Here is a 13,286-nt window from a genome sequence, read left to right as displayed (position 1 = left end):
AGAAACCAAAGGGATTGAACTAGACAATCTCTCAGATTCTCTTCCAGGTCTAAAATTAATTTCCTATGAGCCAAGGAACTATAATGGCAGACCACAATGACAGATCTCATTAGCCACAAACAAATTCTCCCCAAGCTTCTTTTTTTTAACTTCATAAATACCTTATTTTTTATTAACTATAGAATTTCATATGAATATCCTCAACGTAAGATTTATGTGTGTGAGCATGGCACTGTACTAAGCAAACCCTACAAAACATATGGAGTAAATTTATCATTTTTGTCTTCAAAAACCATGATGACAAAGTATTATCCATGATTTTTAAGCAGTAGCTTTTCTCAATCTCTCTTAATTCTAGTGTCTTCACTCTATTAAATATTTCTTATTCATCATGCATAGTGTATTGGCACATTTTTGTTTTTGTATATTGTCTCCTCCATTAGACTGTGAGTTCTTTAAGGGTATGAACTGTCTTGTGCCATTTCTTGTATTCCTAGCACTTGGTAGAGTGACTGGCATGTAGTAGGAACTTAGTAAATAAATGTTTACTGATCCACTGACTGACTCTTAATACTGAATTGCACTGTTACTGGCAATGTAGTTACTGTATTAGCATGTCATGTAATTGAATACGCTGGTGCTCAAGCAGAGATTTTGCTCAACTCTGGAATATTATCATGTAAATCTGAATGACATTGATTTCCCTAGCCCCAAATAAATGCTGCCAACACATCAATTGCTTCTCCTTTGGGAAGACACCTTTTATTGCAACGTAACATCATCAAACCCCTAAGACATACATCAGTGCATTTTCTTGTAAACACAAAACACTACCCATTAGTTTTTTCAAATAGTACAGTACATACAATAAACAATTTTCCTTTCACATTAGAATCCATGTCTTAAGTGACATTCACAGGACATCTATACCTACAAATTTAAGTGCACTTGATGGCTTACAATTTCATTTGAAGGACTCTAAAGTGTGTTCTTTCTGGATTCTGGAATATTATTATTCAAATGAATTCTTCCTTCTATTCAAGGGAGAACAGAGGGAAAGAAATATAAACAATATCTATCTCAAAGTTTCACAAGCAGAATGTTTTCTTGGAATATTGATCCCTTGGTCAATGAGAATTCTAGCAATGGCAAGTGCCAAACCCAGTTGGGGCAATCCTAATGATCTATCAATCTTAGTGGCACAGAATGGTAGAGGCAGCAATGTGTTTGGAGTCAGATGAGATCTCAGTGCCAATCTTGTCTCTATCTGACACTGTAATCTGAGATTGGAAAAATCAGCAAATCAAATTTCCAATTTCTTCACCTGCAAAATAATAACTTTTCAGCCTCACAGGATGGTTGTGAGGTTCAAACAAAATAGTATCTCTATAAGGGAGGAAATTAAATCCCAGAGAATTGAAATGAGTTGTCTAAAATTATAAAGGGCCAGGATCTGAATTCATGTATTCTGATTACAAATCTAGCACTTTTTTCGCTGCACCATATTAAAAAGTTCAAAGACTACCTACCTGTAACACCTCCCCCCCAAATTGCAACACAGATCTCTAGCAATCGACAGAGTCTTCATAGGAGTTCTGGTCACTGATTGTGGTATTTTCCCTTCAGAGTGTTACATACTAAGTCACATGTTAAAAATATGCATTCACATGTGGCGTTTTTGGGGGAAAGGAACATAGATTTAATTTTACTCCAGAATTCCTATGATCTTAGGGACCTAAAGTCAAGCATGTACAGGTATATTAGTATATTTCAATCTCCAAACCATTTCTTGGACAGATAAATTTGAGGGACATTGATCTAGGCAAAGCCCTTCATTCTACAAATAAATAAACTGACATTCAGAGAAGTGCTGCATAGGTAGAAGGACACTAGGTTATCTCCAGCTCACTACTTACCACCATGAGGACTGGGAAAAGCCTTTTTATTTTCAAAAAATAATCAGTACAATCTTGGCTTCCCTTTAGGGTCTGACTAATCTTATAACATTTATAATAAATACCACCAGCATGAAAAAAAAATATTTAATACCAGCAATATACAAAAAAAGACATTAAGAACATAGAACTCTGTTCTATATACAATCTACACTCAAAAGAAGATAAAACTTAAATATAGGCTGAAGGAGATAGACCTTTAGCTTGTTTTTTTCCTTTCCACAGAGACCAGACATAGAAAAACTTAAATCAATTATCCATCTTGCAAAGAAGGTTACCCTGTCATCTGATCCTGGTTCCATGTTGTAGCATCTTGCTCTAAAGAAAAAGGATTGTTGTTTCCATAGAAATATCTTACAGCAGTATCTACAAACCCCCCAATTACTTCCTTCTAGACATTCTATGCAATTCTTCACATTAGTTCTGCAGCAATAGGGAAAGAAGGACTCGATTCTTTTCTATATTTTTCCTCCAAAGGAAAAAGCAAAAGCAAAGTTAAAGTTTCAGTGCTGGAGATATTCAGCATTTTCTTAAGATGAAGATAGGTCTGAAGAAAATGGTAATGGCATCTTGATAAATGGAATAATAATTTTTCTATATTATTCCTTGTATTGGTACAACTGCTTTATTATTTCAAAGCACTTTCACATGTATTATTCATTTGATCCTCATAACAATTCTGTGAGGTAGGTAGGGCAGTTTTTATAAATGAGAAAACTAAAACAGAAAAATTAAGCAACTCTTATGGTCACATTGTTAGCTAGTGACAATGTTAGGACTGGAATCCAGGTCTCTAACTTCCAGTCGAGGGCTCTTCCCTTCAAGAATAAGGAAGTCAGAAACTGGGCCTGCCCTGTTTAGCAGGCTTATTTTCAATTACATCTGTTTTGTTTGATTTCCTCTTGGCAATCTTCTGAACATCATGGATTTCTTGATTCAAGTTTTCTTTATCAGGAGGCTGTGGAGTGAATTCTTTCATCATCATTATGCAATCTTTATTCTCCGTTATTTTTTGTGCTGCTTCTCTATTCTGACTATCCTGAAACCAGAAAGGAGACAACAAAGAATTTTAATTAATTAGCAAAACATATCTCTACCAGAAGCAAGCACATAATTCTGCTCTGAGATATCGCTAAAGTATTTGGAACCATCCCCTTCTTGGGTAAAGGAAAAGTCAGAAGAAATAAGTCTCTGACTCAAAAAATGCACGGTCAAGAGATATCTAGGAAAAAAGATATTGGAAGTCTTTTATGACCTATATGATATCTGTTTTTAAGAATTTAAAGTGTGGTCATATGGAGGAAGATTTAGAAGGGATTTTAGGTTTTATTTCTGGCTTAGTCTCAGAGAGTAGATGTTGAAACAATGTGTGAAAGCACAGTGGGTTCAGCATGAAGAAGAAACTCCTAAAAATTAAAACTGTCCTAAAAAAGAAAGTCCTATCTGAGGAGATAAGCAAATTTCTTCTCACTGTAAGTATTCAAGAGCTGGGTAGCAACTATTTAGCATGAATATTGTAGAGCAGTTTCATGTTTCATGAACTACATGGTTCCTTACAACTCATGGAGTCTATGAGTTTACTACAATGTTGAGTCCCAAATCTTCAGGCCTATTTTCCTGGATTCCATGTACCATCACCCTAGAAGCATCCAATTCCTTTTAATGACAGGCTACAGGAAACTACTGAAGATAATGGTAAAAGCTTTGTGATTTTAATTCCCAAAGGAATTAAACTATAATAAGCCTGTCCAATGTGGTTTTAAATGGGCTTTTATTTTAAACAAGCTTATTTTACTTGGAAATAAAAGAAAATGGAAGTTCTCATTTCAGCATACTGGTTAACATTAAACACTATGCAACTTTTTTCTAAATTAATCTGGGTCTGTATTTGGTTCACATGGTTTGCCTTCCAATTTAGGTCTTCTCACCAGAAAAAACTACTTTTAGAAGGTGAGTAACATTCTCCCCACGCTCATGCAATTTCAAATTTGCAAATAATCCGGGGGTAGCTAAAAACAACAACAATTTTTAAAAGTATGATGCCATGCCAAGTGTCTGATTTCATCATGATCATCATTCCTGGGCAAGTAATTAATTTTGCTGTTGGAACATACATGCGATTGTATTATTGGAAAACAAAGAAAGATTCCAAAAAGCAAAAGCAACAGCTTAGAAACTTCCAGTAACATAGCCATGAGAAGGGAAGGAGGGATAAACCTTTCATTTTCAATCAATGTGCTACTTAAAGGGAGGGAAAAAGGATAAGAGAAAGCCAAATTTGTCTTGCTTTTGTTCTACTTAAAAGACTGCTTTGCTGTGGAATTTTTAATTCATATTTTCAATATTTTCTTTATAATGCAAGGCTTGGGCATTCCATGTGGGCTTTGTTTTGTTTCAGCTTAGTTATAGCTTGTCTAGCTTAGAAAAGATTACCATAAGAATCCTAATTATAATGGTCCTTCTTCACACTGCCTTCCAATGTAACAGAGATTAGGGGTCTAACTCAATAGCCTGCTGCCATGATAAAGCCCACAGTTGTTTTATGAATCAGTCTTTCAGAATTTGGCTATTGCTTTGATAACCAAGGACAAGATAATTAATCCCCCCTTCTTAGAATCCCACAAAATGAAAAATTAATCGGGATACCTTGTTCATTTCTCCATTATCTGATGGTCTGGGTTCATCATCTTGGAATCTCTCTCTGTGACAGCTATCTGCCTCCTCTGAAGTTACCCGACGAGTCACTTTCCCTGAAGGAAATAACATAATTAAAGCATGTAGGGATCTCCCTATAGGCAATATTCTACAAAAGGGCCAAGACTATACTAGTTACCTTGCTGGAAGAATTTAGTCCCACTACACAGTTTCAACCCCCTTTTCTTAATTTGGGCAGTTATAGAAATGCATGCTGGGCAATAAGGAAGAAAAAAAAAGCTAAAGAGTGGGAAAAAAGTAAATAAAAATTTGCTGAACCTTCACTCAGTTCAAATTCTTTTACAAAAGATCCTTCCGATTTCTCCTCCTGTTAGTATCTTCCAACTATGATTACCTACAATTTATTTGATATCACTTTTTAAATACATAGCTATTTCTATGTCACTCTCTGCATTAAAATGTGAGCTCAATAAGGGCAGGGCCTGTATTTGTAGGGGGTTTGTATTCCCAGTGCTAAGTAATGGCTGTCAGTTGTATGTTCTTAATAAGTGTTTTTATTAACATGACTTGGAAATTTCTTTAGCATCCCAAAGTGTGACAAGTCCCTGGATATTTGCAATGAACATCCAATGCTCTTGATTTGTGCCCAGCACACAGTAGGCTTTTAATAAATGTTTGGTTGAAACTTTGAAATATCATCTCACATTTATCAGATTAGCTAAAATTATAGAAGGAGGAAATGACAAATATTGCAGAACATATGAAAAAATTGAGACATTAATAAATTGTTGGTGGAACTGAGAATTTAACCATTATGAAGAGTAATCTGGAATCATAATCAAAGAGTTATAAAATTATATATTCTTGGGATCCAGCAAAAAATAAATAAAATAAATGTTTGATTAACATTAAATTAACAATAAAAGGGAGTTCTTGTTACTTTTTGTGTGCCATTACTGTGCCTGATTGTTCTGTTTTACTAATGAGAGAGACCACCAACTTTTATTATTCCCAAACTTAAGCAACTCATTTAGAAAGGAGTTTGGGAATCTGTTTTGGGTTTTTTTCTGTATTTTTTTAGTAGCTTAATTCAAATGCCTCTGCCTCTGAACCTTTCTTATATACTATGTGACTTTGTGTATTTATTTGTACATATGTAATCTTCATTTTTAGATGTAAAGATCTTTGGGACATGAACAGAATCTAAATCCATTCTTTGTGTTCCTTTTCACACTGAATACTATAGGTACTCAGAAATTACTGTCAAATTAACAAATTAATGCTAATTATTAACCTGAACAAAATGTCTGGGGTTTTCCACTTTGCCTGAAAAAATAATTTTTTAAGGAGGGTGAGCATATTCTTTATCTGCCATTACTTAGATGTGTATCTTTCACTGTAAAAACTGTTAAAGTGATTAATTTGGTTTGGAAAAACTTGATCACAGAAATAATATAAATTTGATCTTTTCAGAAAACAAACTTTAAAATGATTCTGATTTATAGTGATACATTTTCTTCATGACTTGCACTTAAATTAGTCTATATTTTTACATCTTCCTACTCTCATTTTTATGAACTATATAAAATTGTTATTTTCATATGATAAGATATCTTTATGATATCTATAAAATATTTGCTTGAATTTTATTTAAAAATTGATGAAAATTCAATAATGTATTGGAAAAACTCACAAAATGCACAAATATCTTAGCTGTAAATTAAATGTTTACTTAAATGTAAATATGAATTGAATAGATATCATCTACGAAATAATATATGGAACTGCAGTTTACCTCAGTTACCACTAGATGCAGCCATACCACCTTTCAAAATATAACATTATTGAAAATTCCTGCAACTCAATTGTTCAGCTCGTGAGAATTTTCTAGTATTCTCCAACAGACTGTGAGAGTAGATTTAGTGATGGACATGACATGTCATCACTAAAATGAATTAAAACAGATTTTAAGTTACAATAAGTCACATTCATTTGGGGAGGTGAGGGATACACATCTCTTTAATGGAAATTTATATTTGCAGATGAGATGGTCTCATCTACTCAATACTTATCTAATTTTTTCCTTCTAAATGGGGGATTATGAGATATGACTAACAAAAGCATCATTTAAAAGTTCAATTTTTATGCATATTTACTTTAAAAATATGATTTGACTATAATTTATTTTTGGTAATTATATTTCACCTCATCTTGATTTTTTTTTTTATATCACTGAAAAATATCTGCAAGCCTGATTGGAAAGTTGCCAAAGAAAGGATTTTAACATTTCAGCCTATTTGCTTTGTTCTATAATCTGTGCATAACTGTGTATGGGTTCTAAACAGAAAGTTCCAGGCCATCTCAGTAAAGCAATTTGAACAACCTTCTGATGCAGTCACATAAGATTTTCAGCTGTATATGTTATCAATAATCACAATCAGATTAATTTGTTTAAAATTAATCCTTAAACAAGCTACTAAGAGATCTATAAAATATAATTTTTAAACATTTGAAAGCATAAGAAGGACTTTTCCCCAATTGGAAAAGCCATAAAATGTCTACGCCATATTAGCATGTGCACTCAGTATCTAAGAAAGTGGTCTGTTTTACTGGAAGTCTTATATACAATTTTATTTTTACAGCACTTAAGTGTGCAGAAAACTTCCAAAAATAACAGCCTGGAATGAAGGAATAGCCTTATGGCTTGTAAAATCTAAAACAATCCAAGAAAGCAAATCTAAGAATAGCTAACTAATTAAAAGCTAAACTAAACAAAAGTGCCTATGGGATTTACTATTTACAAGTAGGAAAAAGTTCCAGGAACTGAGAATCATTCAGTGAACTATAAGAACTTCTAAGAGACCAAAATTCAGACTGTTTCTGAGGAGGAGAAGCCAATTCAGGGTTGAGTAACTTATTAGAGCTAATGTGTGGCTGCCCTGACAACCCACACATCACCAACTTAGAAAACAACTTAAAATTTCAGCACTAACTAACCAGCATAATAACTACAGAATGGAAAGGGTAGGTTGAGTATACTTAAAATTCTTGCTGCCATGCTTTGGGATAAACAGAAGGTATCAGTCAAACTGGGAACGGAGCCATGATTTACAAAATTAGTGAAAAGCAAAGAATCTAAATTTCAAGCTTAGAATATAAGAAAAACCGGGAGCTTTACTGATCTTAATTTATCCTTTCCCAGACCCAAAGCTGCCTTGTCTTTTTCTGATGGCCTCAAATTGCTCTTTACCAATATTATCTCAAATATTTTTATTGAGACTCAAAGATGAGAGGATAAGGACTCTCACCAAAAGTCAAAGCATCAGATCTGGCATCTAATTTCCAGTTTATCTTCCTCCTACTGGTCCACACTGCCTCCCACTGAGGCGGCAGCCCTTGAAATGACACGAAGTGGAATTATTAGAATTGACAACCATCTTCCTAATTATGCAAAAATTTCTTCCTCCCTACATCATATTATATTTCTAAAACCTGCTTCCCAATTCTTCCCCCTCCTTCCAAATCTATTGTTGCAAAGGAATAAGAACTATTAATGCATAAGGACAGTTGTAGGGGTTGAAGGCTCATTTCTGAACCTTATCAATAACTCTGTATGGTCATGGCAGCTTGGGATGCCCTTGGAAAGGGATTCCAAGCTCTCTCTCCTCTGTTTTTCCGTCTCTGTCTCTATCTCTTTTTAAATTCAATTTCTCACTTCTCCCTTTCTTTCCCTCTTCCCTCCTCCTTTCTCTCTTTTTCTCATTCCCATTTTTTCTGAGTAAGCCACTTAACTATCTCCTTACTATCAAAGTAACAGTAAATAACTACTGCTGCACAAAGTACTAGGATGCCCCATTAACGTTTATAAAGATAACACAAAAGCCTCCTGGATGAAAGGTGCTATAAAGCACAAGATATTTCCATTTTTCTAAATAAACTAAAATGTGCTTACTGTCACTCGCTAGAGGTGAAATGATTTATACACTTAGAAGGGAAACCGACATCTCTGTTTGCTTGGCAAGAACCATAATGATCCCTCCACTAATGCCAAAATACAAAGGTGATATTATCTTAGTCAATTTAAAGTGAAGCAAAATATTAAAGCTTTAATGTTGTAATCACCCCAAATGAAAAAAATAATCCCTCCCCCAAATCTGATAAAACTCTATAACTGCCCCTCAGAATCTATAAATTAATGGCATCTAATTTTATATCTGTCCCAGCTACCTAGATGTTGGGAAAGCAACCAATAATACATTGGGAATGAGCCAGGTAATGCATAAGAGTAAAGTAGTAAAATACTTTTTTTTTTAAAAGGAGAATTTAACTCTATCCAAGCAAGTTCAGTTTGAATCCTGCAGTCATTAAAAATCAGAGGTGTTGAACAAAGCTTCTATCTCAACTTTCAGGAAGTTCTACCTTGTTAAAACAACTCCTTTAAATTTGAATTCTTGTCTCAAACACCTACATTATAGATGGTAAAGATCAGTAATATAAAACACTAGAGACAAAACAGAAAATCTTGGAATTATAAATCTGGAAGGCACTTTAGAGGTCATCTCATCTAGTTCCTTCACATCATAAGAAAAAAATTGTGGCTCAAGCAAGAAATACAATAGGAAAAATTTCAAAGTAGGTAATATTTCTGTGTAGCACCATTTCTGTATCATTCTCCCCTGCTGCCTTTATTTATTTTATATTCTGTAGAAGACAACCATTTAAAGTCTCCTTAAAAACAAAAAAAGAAAAAGGAAGAAGGAGGAGGAAGAAAAGAAGAAGAAAGAAGGAGAAGGAAGAGGAAGAAAAAAGGAAGAACAATAACAAGGAAAGAAGGAGGAGGAGGAGGACAGAGGAGAAAGAAGAGGAAGAAAAGGAGGAGGAAGAGGAGGAGGAGGAGAAAGAAGAAGAGGAGGAAGAAGAGGCAGAGGAGAAAGGAAGAAAAGGAGGAGAAAGAGAAAGAGGAAGAAGAGGAGGAGAAAGAGGAGGAAGAAGAAGAGTAGGAGGAAGAAGAAAAGGAAGAGAAGAAGAAGAGAAAGAAAGGGGAGGAGGAGAAAAAGGAGGAGGAAGAAGAGGAGGAGGAAGAGAAGGAAGGAGGGAAGGAAGGAAAGATATAAACATTTATGAGCTATCATAGTGTGCTCCAGATGCCAGGCACCAATATTTAAGGGTCACAGACTCCATACTTCTCGCATCAGCTTCAACACCAATACTTGTGCCAAATTTGGTAACCCCACAAGCTGGTCCTTAAATTTCAATGAATCAACAGATGTAGAGTCTGCATAAATCATCTCAAAAAGAACCAGTCTGACTTTTAAGGAAACAGTGGAAAAACTTCTGTAAGATTACAATGTGAAACAAAAAAAGGAAAATAAAATTTATAATCTGGGGTACCCAATAATGAAAGTCCTAAATGGAAAATATTTCCAGGGGGAGTCCTGCAATTTGAACAACTCAATTTAAACCTTTACAAGCTCCCTTATCTAATTCATATTTTCCACAGCTAGGTTGGTCAAATCTCTCCTTTAAGATTCTAAGGTAATACTGAGAAATCAGGCATGATTTTGCAATACTATAGCTCAATCACACAGTGGTGTGCTTCATCCTCAAGAATATCAGTTGAAAAATCAATATAGATGGGAGTAATCTAGGTGGTACAGTAGATGAGGTCAAATCTAGCCTCAGATATGTACTAGTTGTGTGATTATGGGCAAGTCACTTAACCTTAGCCTAAAATTTTAAAAAAATCAGTTTAGTCAACAAGCCTTAAATACTTTTTAAGACTGACAAAGAAATGATTGATTAGATATAAAGAATGAAGCTAATGTCTGTGTTTATTTCTCTTGACTTGGTTATAAGGGAGGTGGGTTTTTTATGGGATAAAAATTGGAAAGAAGGTAATGACAGTGAAATAAAAATGATTAGAGCATTTTTTTAATGTTCCCATCTCTCAATCTTTGAAAACTTTCAAGCTTTCTTTTTTCCTTTTTTATTAATTTTTTTAAATTAAAGCTTTTTATTTTCAAAACATATAGATAATTTTCAACATTTACTTTTGCAAAACCTTGTTCCAATTTTTTTTTCCTTTCTTTCCCCTCATTCCCTCCCCTAGATGGCAAGTAATCCAATATATTAAACATGTACAATTTTTCTATTCTTATTTTCACAATCATCATGCTGCACAAAAAAAATCAGATTAAAAAGGGGGGAAATGAGAAAGAAAACAAATTGCAAGCAAACAACAACAACAAAAAAGTGAAAATACTATGTTATGATCCACTCAGTCCCCACAGCCCTCTTCCTGGGTGTCTGTCTCTATCACAAGACCACTGGAACTGACCTGAATCACCTTGCTTTTGAAAAGAGTCACATCATCAAAATTGATCATCATATATTCTTGCTAATGCTGTGTACAATGATTTCCTGGTTCTGCTCAGTTCACTTAGTGTCAGTTCATATATGTTTCTCCAGGTCTCTCTAAAATCATCATATTGATTGTTTCTTATAGAACGATAATATTCCATGACATTCCTATACCATAACTTATTCAGTCATTCTCCAACTCATGGGCATCTACTCAGTTTCCAGTTCCTTGCCACTACAAAAACGGCTGCTACAGACATTTTTGCACATGTGGGTCCTTTTCTCTTTTTTATAATCTCTTTGAGATACAGGACCAGTAAAAACACTGATGAATCAAAGAGTATGCAACAGTTTGAAAGCCCTTTGGGCATAATTCCAAATTGCTCTTCAGAGTGATTGGATCTCCCAACAATGTTATCAGTGTCCCAATTTTCCCACATCCCCTCCAACATTCGTCATTATCTTCCTGTCATCTTAGCCACTCTGAGATGTGTGTAGTGATATCTCAGAGTTGTCTCAATTTGCATTTCTCTGATCAATAATGATTTAAAGCATTTTAATTGAAAACATTTTTAAAATATTATACAGAATGGAACAGAATAAAGTTCAGAGAAACAGACAAGCAATTCAATTTTGCATTTTTTTTTTAAAAAAGCAGTTTTTAGAAAGGGGTATTTATGAAGGCAGTAGAATGGGAACATTTGGTACAAAATATCAGTAACACACTCTCCCACACTCTACAGAGAAAGTGGGCTCAGGCTTACAGGGAATGTGCTGCAAAGAGGCAACTCACAACTACTAATTTGTGTAAGGCTTTCTCACCCCCCCCCCCCCATTCATAGAGTAACCCCCTTCCAGTGATAAATCTGTATCCATCTTTGTTCTTGGACCTTAATGAAGACACTAGAATTATCTTATGGGAAGAGCATTTTAAGACATCCCTGGGGAACCTGGAACACAAACACTGGTGGACTCTTTGTAGCTGTAAGGCCCTCCTCTAATCAAAGGAAGTACAGGGATAAAGGCCAGGAGAACCGCCAAGCCAAGGCCTCTCCTTTCCCTCTAGGCAATTAGATCCCAGCCCAAATACAAGAAGCTTAAACTAAAGTGTAGGTTTAACACTTCAAATGAGTATTTGTTATTTAAAAGGAAAGCTAGTTAAGTGAATTTGGAAGGGAGGAGAAGAATGTATCTCCAAATAGGAGATTCTTCCTTCAGTCCAGTACAAATTTATTCCCTTCTCAATTTGGCTGGTCAAGAGCAAAGGGTTATATAAAGTTGCTATACTCCATATCAAGAGTTGTCTATTCTACCACTACACACCTGTCAAACTGGTTAAAATGACAGGAAAGGATTATGATAAATATTGGAAGGGATGTGGGAAAACTGGGACACTGGTGCATTGTTGGTGGAATTGTGAATACATCCAGCCATTCTGGAGAGTGATCTGGAATTACGCCCAAAAAGTTATCAAACTGTGCATACCCTTTGATCCAGCAGTGTTACTACTGGGCTTATATCCCAAAGAGTTCTTAAAGGAGGAAAAGGGACCCCCACTTGTGCAAGAATGTTTGTGGCAGCCCTGTTTGCAGTGGCTAGAAGCTAGAAACTGAATGGATGTGATGGGGGGAACCCTGAAACTGTGCTCTGACTATTATGGGGAAACAATGGGGGTGAACTCTGAGAAACTTTCCTGGGGAGAGGTCTGCCTCAGGGAATCAGGATAAAGTGCCTTCATTCTGTTATCTTGTGGGACTGGCTGCACCCTCTACTGAGCTGAAAATTAGCCCAGGATCACTCCTGTTTAACTTAAGCAGTGTCATTTTACTGGAAATCTAGGCCTGGGGGCAGTAATTTCATTCTATTGAAACTTCAGTCTCATATTTCCCATTAAAGGGCAATTTTAAACTCATTTCTTTGCAGAGGCCCAAAGCAGGACAAGGAACCTCTCTCTCCTTGGCATAGTTGCCAGTCAGGATCCCTGCCTACTGTGAAGACCTTCTCTTCTCAGTGTTAACACCTCTGTTATTTCTCTGCCAGGACTTGGCCATTGAGGAAGTCAGTCTCCTAGCAAAGCTGACTTCTGCAGTGCCAATAAAACTTCCTTTTGCCAGTCAAACTTTTTGGGGTCGTGAATTCTTTCACGTTGGCCCTGCGCCGGCCAGAAGGAGATTCTCACACCTCAGCTTTCTACACTGCCACTAACCACATCAGATGCCCATCAGTTAAGGAATGGCTGAAGAAGTTGTGGATATGAATGTTAAGGAATATTATTGTTCTGTAAGAAATGACCAGCAGGATGATTTCAGAAAGGCC

The 13,286-nt window shown here is 35.5% G+C and overlaps 1 protein-coding gene across 5 annotated transcripts in view; it reads right to left on the bottom strand.

The window, feature by feature from the left end:
• Positions 1-535: 535 nt before the first annotated feature.
• FAM169B (family with sequence similarity 169 member B) overlaps positions 536-13,286 on the bottom strand; it is a 104,052-nt gene continuing 91,301 nt past the window's right edge. For 4 of the 5 annotated variants that reach the window (XM_031955525.1, XM_031955522.1, XM_031955524.1 and 1 more), the window contains exons 9-10: positions 4,602-4,705; positions 537-2,994 (exon numbers count right to left, since the gene is read on the bottom strand). In XM_031955525.1, the coding sequence (XP_031811385.1) occupies positions 2,791-2,994; positions 4,602-4,705 (308 nt within the window). In that variant the 3' untranslated portion in view covers positions 537-2,790. Of the gene's footprint in view, positions 2,995-4,601; positions 4,706-13,286 lie in introns of all 5 variants that reach the window. The other variant, XM_031955521.1, reaches the window with a different exon arrangement.

This window comes from Sarcophilus harrisii, chromosome 2 (genome assembly GCF_902635505.1).
Source record: "Sarcophilus harrisii chromosome 2, mSarHar1.11, whole genome shotgun sequence".
In the NCBI taxonomy this organism is placed as follows: Eukaryota; Metazoa; Chordata; class Mammalia; order Dasyuromorphia; family Dasyuridae; genus Sarcophilus; species Sarcophilus harrisii.
This window is presented reverse-complemented; position numbering and strand designations above follow the sequence as displayed.